At 39.6% G+C, this 11,235-nt stretch overlaps 1 protein-coding gene across 1 annotated transcript; it reads right to left on the reverse strand.

The window, feature by feature from the left end:
- Nucleotides 1-5,013: 5,013 nt before the first annotated feature.
- fzd5 (frizzled class receptor 5) lies at nucleotides 5,014-6,738 on the reverse strand. Its single transcript, XM_008288271.1, has one exon. The coding sequence runs from the start codon at nucleotides 6,736-6,738 to the stop codon at nucleotides 5,014-5,016; it is 1,725 nt and encodes a 574-aa protein (XP_008286493.1).
- Between the last annotated feature and the right edge of the window lie 4,497 nt (nucleotides 6,739-11,235).

The following is an 11,235-nucleotide window of genomic DNA, read 5'->3' on the forward strand; positions in this document are numbered from 1 at the left end:
TATTTCTGCATTTTCTTTATTATGAGATGAAATGCACTTCTTGAATATCATTTTCGAATAAATTATTTTTAAAGTGTCAGAGCTCTAATGTAGAACGATCACTTTATAAATAAGCAGCTGCATTGAGAGTCCACTGAGGGATAAAATACATAAATTAACTTGGACTATTAACTGTTTTCTAACATTCCTCTAATAACAGCAATAACAGCACTTTTTGCTGCAACATATTTGTTTTTAGTTTTTTTTTTTTTATTGTTATTGAAAGCTCTCCATTATAACAGCCTGGTTCTCTTGAGTCAAGTGATGCCTCAAATGACTCTTTTTATGGGACCATGGTCAGAACCTGGGGAAGAAAACCTGGTTTAGCACAGAAAGTTGTGAAGGCCGTCGTGAGACTCATTATTTTCCGATTGGGGTTTTAGGTTTTGTTAAACCAGCTAACATCGAAGGGAGTTTCTAGCAGTGTTATATTCTTTTATCTGCAACAAAATACATTTCTTTAATATGGTAAATACCAAGATCTACTAGTTCAGCATGAGACCAGATAGATCTGAATGTCTTACTACCTCGGCTAAATAGTTTTCCAGGGAGAAATCCTGACTTGTAGGTATCAGCCTTATTGACGAGCATATGGTGTCTTCTGTAAGTCAAAATGGTGCTTACATTATTGAAGCTTATCTCTAATTGTAAAGGAACCAGACTCCCTCAAACTGTTGTTCACTTATTAACCTATCAGTCGCTTATTTTGCAATGTTTTGGTCTTTACACTCCTTATATTTACTTTTATGAACATGTCATATAAACAGCATGGCATAAGTACAGTCAAATACAGTATGAGTGTAAATTCTCATATTTATCAGTTAAATTTATTTGCTCTTGTACAAAATAACTCAAATATAACCAAATCCATACTGAGTTCAAGATTGAGGGATTGTACAGCATGGATGTATGATTGTTTTTGAAGTATATGTAAACTGTGCTGCTAATGTAGAAATATAAGTGAGCAAAATAGTTCTTGAATCAATCAACAGTTGCACTCTGAGATTAATGAGAAGAGTTTTCTCCATAATAATGTTGACAATATGTACTGTTAACAATATTAGTTTAACTGTCAGAGCCTATGCCATACTGTTTGTACTGTGGTCTCTCTGTTTAACATCCTTAAGTTTGTAATGCATACATGTATATAGGATGTGCTAAACCAATGAGCAGCTGTTAGTGAATGAAAGAGGAATGAATGAATGTCTTGTCATATTTTCTTCGGGTTTACCGAGTGACATTCTGTCAGATTGCAGTTTAAAGGAGGATGATGGTGTCCAGACAGCAGCAATACATTAATGGAAAATAGGACCTGCAAGAAGAAGGTAAGACTTGTTGGCAAATAAGAAGAATAAGAAGAAGTTTTCAGTGCACCTTAATACCTTAGAGCCTTTTGTAGAGAGAAGTTTGTATTTTATTTCATTGTCATATTTAGGTCACTAAATAGTTACCCTTCTACTACGTAGTGATTATAACTAAAGGTTAGTTTGCAAGTTTTCCCCACACATTCAACTTTTAAATCAAACCAGTATTATTTTATTATAGGTAACATTTAAATGTAAGTCCGATATAAAGACAAGTTTATGCAAAAACCAGCATTCAATGTCTTCGTGGGCTGTTACGTGCTGCCAGAACAGCTTCAGTGCACCTTAGTATTGATTCTGCAAGTCTGTGGAACTCCACTGGAGGATCAACATTATTCTTCCAAAAGATAATTAGTCATTTGATGTTCAGCTTGAATTTGTCACCTGTCTGTACATAAACAGACTGTGAGGAACATCCTTATTTTTGTGTAATTTAACTATTGGAAAAACAAAAGAAGCTAGAATTACCACCTTACAGTTCTGTGCCTCCTTGAATCAGTGAAGTTGCAGTTTACATCTATGCTGGTCCAGACTCATAGCGAAGACTTTGAAATGTAGGTGGGTTAGTTTCACTAAATCGGTAAGAGACCAAATGGGAAGTATGGTCACAATCTCTATTTCTGCTTGTGTTATGGTATTGAATAATGGCCAGAAAAGTGTTTCTGCAGAATATTATTGGTGTCTCAACGAAAATGACTTCAATCTTGTGGATATAAAATATTACCAGATTTTCATTTTACCCTGATAGGTATTTGTGTGAAATCCTGTCACAATTAGTGCATTTAAGAAGCTGTAGTTAAGAAGTCACAGTGATCTTTGACCACCAGAATCTAAGTGGTTAATTGTCAAGTCCAAGAGGACATTTGTGCCAAATTTGAAGACATTTCTTCAAGATGTTCAAGTAATGTTGCCTCCACAAGAATGGGACTGACTGATGGTTGAACAAAAAAACAAAACGTTGTCGTCTAATGTCGAGAAACGTCACTATAAGAAGATATTGACACAGACGTAAAAGAAACCAAGCTCAAGAACCATTCAGTTTTAATTCCACAATATGAATCAAAATCTACATTTTTTTTTTAACATCCTTTGAGGACGTCTATCGATGTGAAAGCAGATCTACACAAATTAACCTAAATGTCAGTTTTTCTCAACACTTTTTGGAATTCACCATCAGTCACACAGTCACATTCACTCACTCACATCAGACTAATAAATTAGAAATATCATCTCGCATGTGGACGCACAGCAGACTAAAAAACACAACGGGCTGACGACACTGAATGAAAAGATCAGCAAACATCACAGGAGGGAGGCAGGAAGCAGAAAACAATGAGTCTGATTGAGCTTTAGATTTACAATAGCTCATTAATTTATGACACCAATCCTGTCTTGTATTAGTGTGTCTGTTTGCACCAGTACTGCTTTTGTTTATTTTGCTATCTTCCATTTAATTTCAGGTTAATTTACACACATATACTCCCAACACAAACACTGACCTCTGTAAAAAGAAGGAAGTCTATGAGTTTTAGTTGTCAGGCCTCTAAAAACAGCAGATCCACATTCGACCACAGACCCTGAAGAGATTTGTTGGTACAAATCTGTACATGGTTGTATAGATTTTCAAACAATGTGAGTATAGTCAATTGTAACGGAAGCACAGTCTTTCAAAAGTTCATCAAATGGAAGAATTAACATCAAACGAAAGAACTTGTCTTTGCCACAAATTGCCAAAAAATAAGGACAATGTTTGAAATAGACTTTTCAAAATATTTTCCTTTTTTTGTCCAAACCACAAACGTATTGGTTTAAAAACCAAAAGAAAAACTAAAGCTTCATATTTAAGTAGCCAGAATCAGCAAATTTTTAGTTTCTTCTTGATAAATATGAAGTAATTATCGATGTTTTTATCTAATAATTACCAGAGCTATAAAGATTAGTCAAATTAATTGTCAACTATTAAATTAACAGCCAACTATTTTAATGATTGATTGATTGGTTTGAGTAGTTTTTGAAGGAAAAAGGCAGAATTCTTAGATTCCAGATTTTTTTAAATGTTACATTTTCTGGTTTCTTTATGACAGTGAACTGAATATCTTTGGATTATGGACATTTTAGAACGTCATCTTTTGGAAACACTGATCAACATTTTCCACCATTTTCTGATATTTTATAGATCAAACAACTAATCAGATAATTGTAAAAGAGAATCAACATACTGATTAAAAATGAGGGGAAGAAAATCATTAGCTGCAGCCCTACAAATTACTTGACTGAATATTCCAGCCATTATTCATTTGGTCTATAAAAAGTTAGAAAACAGTGGAAAACCCCATAGTGACAACTTTAAATCACCTGGTTTCAATACCGAACTAAAAAAAATTCAATCGTAGTTTAAAAAAAAAAAAAAAAAAACATCTAAATTACAAATTGTCACATTTGAGAAGCTGGAGGTTCTAATAGCTAACATTTCACTTTTAAAATTCTTGATTTAAAAAAAATTGTTGGTAGTTTGATTTTCTAATTGATTGACTGTTCTGGCATGAAATTTTTCAAAAAGCATGTGTCTCAAAGTAAGGTCCAGGGACCTCTAGAGGTCTTGGAAATGAAGTCAGGGAGTCAGCAGCAGAACTGTCAAAACTGAAACAATTTTTAAAAATTAGATTGCATTAGAATCACATTTCTATGTCACTGTGGCAGTATTTTGTAAGTGCTGTATTTTTAGGTCATTTTAGTTCACGTTAAGAGGGTCTGTGGTATAATGTTGATCTGTTGGGGTCCATGTTTGTGAACCTACAGTGAGCAGCTCCACTGTGAACCAGCAGATGGGGGTAAAGACCAAGCTCAGTTTGATCCTGCAGCTTTAACACATCTTTGCCGTGCATTAGTTCAAACAACAGGGACAAAACTTCTCTTTCCATACAGACTTTTGTGACATAACAGAGTTGAGAGTTCATCTAAGAACCCAATAGAAACACTGAAAAAATGAATTAAGTCTGCAGAACTCAACATATACATAATTTGTCAATACACTTTCAGTTTGTAATCATACAAAACTCACCACTCAAAAACACAACAGCACATTTATGCACAAGTTTGTAAAGTTCAAATCTGATTTGTTTCTCTGGTGTCTTACACTTAGCTTGTGGCGTTGGTTGGTTATAACCCAAACGTATCGCACATTATCTTTTTTTTACAATCATGTACAATATTTACATCAATAAATATGTTTTTCTCTCTCAGTGCTCAGAATAAGCAGATAGGAAGAAGCATGTGGGACTCCATTATGGATCCATTTAGCTCTGGAAAGATTGTTATCTCAGTGGATATCTGGTTTGGTCAACGGTTTCAGCTGTACTGTGAAGAAAAGCAGTTTACACCAAAGTCCACGTGTTGGACTTTGCTTTAGTTTACATTCAAATTACAGTTTGTTAAGTTTTTCCCTTTTTACTCTCCGAGTGTTTTGGTCCATCATGTCTGATATAGTCACAGGTTTTATGAGAGCTGTTATTTGTAGTAAAATGATGCACAAACACTCAGTCCCGATAGTTAATCACATTCAGTGTTTGGATGCTGGAGAGAGACTGTGTGAACTCTGTAAACTGTTTTCTCATATATGAGACGGGGCTGCTTTGTGGTAGATCCCTGATGTGAGCCCAGTTCCTGTGTGTCCAGTTAAAGCTGTACTGGCTTCACTGTACATGGAGGGCGGAGCAGTGGCTTTCTGTGGCCAGCAGGGGCAGCATCGAGCCACAAACCTCCTCCAGGACTCCAGGGTTTTTCCGGACCAAATCCAGACTCCTGAGGTGATGCCCACCACTAAGCACATGAAGTATTTGAGCATGAACACGGCATAGTCTGGGCCCAGGCCCAGACGTTGGCGCTCAGACGGGCAGGAACAGGCCAAGGCTCGCTCCCAGCTGGGCCGGTAGTGCTGCTCGTAGACAAGGCAGGCCACCACGATGGTGGCAGGGACGGTGTACAGCACCGTGAAGAGCCCGATGCGGATCATCAGCCGCTCTAGTTTGTCCGTCTTGGTGCCTCCTTGCTTGATGATGCTCCTGATGCGGAACAGAGAAACGAAGCCAGCAAGTAAGAAAAGTGAGCCAGTGAAGAGGTAAACCACCAGAGGTGCAAGTACAAATCCCCTCAGGTTCTCCAGACTCTGGTTCCCAACATAGCAGATGCCAGCAACAGGGTCTCCATCCACGGCGCTGAGAGCCAGAACCACAATAGTCTTGACACTTGGGATGAGCCAGGCAGCCAGATGAAAATACTGCGAGTATCCAGCGATGGCCTCGCTGCCCCACTTCATCCCTGCAGCTAGAAACCAGGTGAAGGACAACACCACCCACCAGATGGAGCTGGCCATGCCGAAGAAGTACACCAGCAAGAAGACGAGGGTACAGAGAGCCGGGCCGGTGGTGTCGTACAGGATGTGAAGCTGGTCGCCACCGATGCTGCTGGAACCACAAGCCACCCGCTCATGACCTGCCACCAGGCGGATGATGTACCCCAAAGAGACGAAGAGGTAGCAGGCAGCCAGGAAGATGATGGGCCTCTCCGGGTACTTGAAGCGCTCCATGTCGATGAGGAAGGTGGCCACAGTGGTCAGGGTGGAGATGAAGCACAACACCGACCAGAGTCCCACCCAGAAGCTGGTGAAGGCACGTTCGTCGGCAGAGAAGTCGGACTGGTGGCAGGGCTGGGCGCAGTTGAGTAGGGGGCCGGTCTGGACCCGGCCGTACAGAGGGTGGGACTCCCTCTTGATGGGAACAAGGGAGTCTTTGCAGCGACACTCCCTGTCGCACTGTGGAGGGCTGGGCGGTCTGGTCCTGCCTTTAGGGGTGGGCTTTGGGAATGGGGGCGCCAGGGTGGTGGTCTCGCTGCTGTTCTGGTCCATGCACAAGGTCTCGTCTCCCAGCTGGGGCAGCTCCTCGCAGCTCATTCTCTCAGGCCACTCGAAGCCGTACTGACTCATGAGAGGGGAGCAGCCACGTTTGGCCCGTTCACACACTGATCGGCAAGGCGGCAGCGGCTTCCTGTAGTCCGGCAGGCAGATGGGAGTGTACATGCTGCACAGGAAGAAGAGCAGGTCTGGGGAGCAGCGGATCCGGACCAGGGGCCAGAACTGGTGCACTTCCAGCCCCACTTCCTCCTGTGTGTCGTGGTTGAATTGATTGGGCATGTATGTGAGGTTGTAGCCGATGCCTCTGCACATGGGCACAGTTATGGGCTCACAAACCAGATCCTTGGAGGCTCCTGATGTGAGACCAGGACACCGGAAGAGCAGCAGCAGCATGAGGGGCCACATGTGTCCCACTGTAGATGCCATATATGAAATAATACTAAAAATCAGACTTTAGAGAATTAAAAAAAAAAGAAGAAAAATAATAATTAGATGGCACAGGAGCTTCTTTTAATTTGAGTTCATGTCTTGAATGGAAAACTTTCTCCTTTTGCTGGATAAATCAGAGTTTCATTCTGCACGTTCCAGCCTCCTACTAAATAAAACAACTTGAACTCCTGATGGGAAATCCAGTTACCTCCAGACTCCTTCCAGCGCTGTCAATCATTCACCAGGGCTCCCACAATCATTACGGAGAAAGTTCATCTCCGGCGGTCACGTTCCAATAAATTTAACGACCCTGTAACATTGTTACCAGCCCCGTTTCTTCCCGACGAGTCTCCAGAAAAAGTCGCATCATGAGAGTCACATTGGGGGAAAAGTCGGTGGAAGAGTGGAAGTTGTCCATGAAACCAGAGAGAAAAACCAAACACAAAAATCACCTTTAAAGTGAACAAGTATAAAAGTCGTGTCTTTGCGCACGGAGCAGCTTGGTGCGTAAAATCCACTTGTCTCCTGTCGGGTCTGTTTATTCCATCAGCAACTTGGAAACGTGATTTTCAAAGTTTCACAAGTTTCTTCTCTGTTGCTTCTGCTGGCAAACGAGACAAAACGCAATAATGAATAATCCTTCAGAGATGAAACTTGTCCCGGGTTGTCAGGTAGCCTGCGGTAGCGTGCGACAGCGGCGCGCACTGAGGGCGGAATAAAGTCCGTCTGGAGCTGCAGCACCTCCTCATCGCACCAAGGGCTGCTGCGTTCAGGTCTGTCGGAAATGTCAGGCATTCAACCAGGAGCAAACCTCTGAAACGAAACCGCCAGTGAAGTGAGAAAAAGAAAATCAGAACGATATCACTGTCCGCGTTTTATGCAAATACGGTTGCATCATTTGATTTATAATAACTGAGCTCACTGCAAATGTAAGCAAATCAACAGTTTTAAGAAGAGAATTGAAAAATCATAAATATGGCTGTGGCTTTTAGCCCCTTATCACCGACTAGAAGTTAAGTTATATGTACAAAGCAAAACAATACATTAGAACTACAAATAAAGATAGGATGGAGAGGAAAAATAAGGTGTAGTGCCAAATTTGAAAGGACAGACTAAATAAATGTAGACAAAGAAGGCTGTTAGTACAGTTAAATTAATGCACTTTGGTTTCTTTACTACAATTGTGACTGCAGACAGCTCTCCTCTAGTATAAGGACAACTCTGAGGTGCTATTAATATCCATATGTTGTGTCTTTGTGCAGATTTGACAACAACTGCAACAATTAATTCATTACTTGTCAACTTTTAATTTAATCGGCAGCTATCTTGTTAAATAATTAATAGGTTTGTGTATGTTTTCTGAGAAAAAAAAATCTGAATTCTCTGATTCCAGATTCTTATATCTGAACTTTTTTTTGGTTTACATTCTCCTGGGTTCTGGGTAACACTGATCGACATGTGTTACCTTTTCCTGACATTTTGTTGGCTGAGCAACTGATCGAATCATTAATCATGAATTGGAGAAAATCATTCGTTGCAGTCACAGTATTGACAGTTTGTCTTGATACGTGACTTCAACAAATGATCCATTGTGAGACCATTAATTTGTAATTTTCTGTAAAGTAACCAACTGGTTAATCAACCACTTACTGTAATACTAGTTTTTAACAGAATGCAGTTAAAATTTGTTCCATTAAAATACTGTGTGCAGGTTAATGCATCCCCAGTAATAATTCTCTATCAGCTTTTAATAGAATCATGTATAAAAGAACATGTCGCTCTTCTTCATGATACCTGTTTGAGTCTGTTAATGCATTTTGCTGTTAAATAACTTAATGCTGTGGTGTTTTTTTCTGCTTTTACTAAGTAAACTTTGAATTTCAGTCCAACTTTTGGTCTCCAGTATAATCCTAAAAGCTCTTGCTACTAATCTGGATTTGGTATTTATAAATGTACTTTGTGCAGAACCCACACAGGTTGAACTCGCTGAGGGTTTGTTTTTTTTTTTGTTTCCTCATTCTGCAGCTCAGTGAAGCCTGATGATTAAAAGCATGAAGCCGCTGTTGACACACAGTCCACGTTTGCGTTGTCCTCAATATTCCAGCAGCACCCGAACGCACCACTGAGTGTATTTATGACTTCCTGCATGAGGAGGTAGGAGTTCACCAAACTGAAGGTATCAGATGATGGATGACTTCTCTCCACCCATTGACACCTCCAGCAGTAGACCACACACACAAAACAAAGGAGTGTTTTGATAGAGTTGTTTTAAATCCTGTGCAGAATTTTAATAACTACAGAATTCATACTATTTTTCTTCTTTAAAAAAGAATACTTGCTGTATATTAAAGTTTTGGAACATTTCAGATTTTGTGACTATAATTTGCTCATTATTTCATTTTTCTGATTCTAACATTGCTCTAACACTTTTCCCTTTCTCCGATACGTCTATTTTATGTGACGTATTAGTTCTGTCTTCACTCTGAACTCGGTCTTATCTCACACCCAGGAGAACCGATTCAAAGTTTTATCTGTAATCTGGTTGTTGCTCAAGTGTATTAATGAAATATTAACATGCACTTTGTTCACACACACATACACACACACACACACACACACACACACACACAGTCAGTTTCCTTTGCTTACACTGAACTTCTCATTAAATGCTAATGATTAGCCTTTTATTTACAGCCTGCTCACTGTATTTCAGTTGCCATGGTAGAGCATCACAGTTCGTCATCAGCTTTACCTTCCTCTGTCAGATCCTTGGGTCAAAGTTGGTGTCAAGTCAACTTTATTCTACAAATTCACCTCAAAGAATTTGCTAAACTGTACAACCATAACCATCTATATTGTAGTTTAGTTGTTTACTGGAGGGGGGTCACACATTTTGTTTATTCATTTCTTTGGATAAATTAAAGAATACAACTAATATATAGTAATATATAAGGCATTTAGGTGTATCTGAGAGCATATGTCATAATTCCAGTTGCAGCAGATTATGTCAAGCCCTGAGGTGTAATTTTCCAAACTTGGCCAATGCTCCAAATTGTAACATTGACTTATTTTATTTATGTTGTAAATTTAACTTAAGGGATAACTCAGTATCTTGAAGGCAGATAAGTAGATTAAGTTCATTGATCCTGCAGTGAGGATTTGTTATTCTGGGAATTCAGTGTCATTAGCTGAACCTTGCATTCACTGCACTGAGACCTATGCTAGACTTATGAAGAAGACTACATCTGTAGGTTTTGATTTTAGCTATTCAAGTACAATCCTGTGCTTTCATTTGGGTCTTGGTATTCTTGCTTGATAGCCAGATTTGGTCCACGTGTCGCTATTTGTCTACCACTGCCACAGACATGCAGTTTGGAAAATGCAAACACTCGATAAAATGCAAATATTAAACTGTTAAGAGGAGAAACATGAGCAGACACCAATCAGGAAAGCCGGTAAAATGTAAAATTTACTGTTTGTTTGCATGATTTGTGAATTTATCTCTGGTGTTTTTTTCATTTTATGATGTCACAGTCAAACTGATCTACAGCTCTCACTGGTCACCTGATCACTTTAGCTTATCTAGGAATCCAATGTTTCATCTTTAAATCGCTTAATGGCATCCAAAGTTTGCAATGTAATCACATTACCACCTCAAAGTAAACAAAACGTTTCAGCGACACCACAATCAGAGCTTAACACAGTTTAGTCCTTGTATCAAAACAACATCATTTGCTCTTCTTCTAAACTCTCTGTGGTCAGTGTATTTTACATTCATACAAAAGTCAGGTGACTCCTCTTTTAGCCAAGCCGCTGCCATTTAAGAGCAGATAACTTGCAACAATATTTGCTCTCATTGTTGCCGGTGTTTCTGCAGTTGCACAGGCAGCTGTTGTGTTTGCTGCTTATCATCTGGTCATTCACTGGATCTAGTCAATCCCTTTATGAATGTAATGTGTTTTAAAATAAAAGTACAGAGTGAAGTTTGGAGAAAAGAGAAAGATTCAGACAGTCAACTACTAAGTCACATTGTTTTAAATATTTTTGACACGATGATAATCTACAAAAAAAAAACCATTGTTATTGACATCCAGTCACAATCGCAAGAACTGTCGTAAATGGAAAATAATCTCAAATTGGCTGGTTTTGATTGAAATCTGAACAACCTGATGAATCTGACCCAGAGTTTGATGTCAACACTGAATACCTGAGAGGGTTTGACACCTGAAGCTACAGCTGTTCAGTTGTTACCAACACACTACTCAGGTTTAACACTCAGTCGTGTTTCCAGCGCGTGCGAGTGTGTGAGGCAGTTTAGGGTTGCCAGATAATAATTGACAAGTGAAACTAATAAAACAATCTGTGGAGCTCACTACCTTCTCTCTCTCTCTCTGAGCCTCGTCGGACAAAGGTCACAGTGTGTCTCAGGAACAAAGGTCTCCAAAGGTGTGTTTGTGTGTGTGTTTAGTGGTGAGGGTGTGTGTGCTCAGCGTA

The sequence above is a fragment of the Stegastes partitus genome, unplaced genomic scaffold, assembly GCF_000690725.1.
Source record: "Stegastes partitus isolate 25-593 unplaced genomic scaffold, Stegastes_partitus-1.0.2 Scaffold550, whole genome shotgun sequence".
Taxonomy (NCBI): Eukaryota; Metazoa; Chordata; class Actinopteri; family Pomacentridae; genus Stegastes; species Stegastes partitus.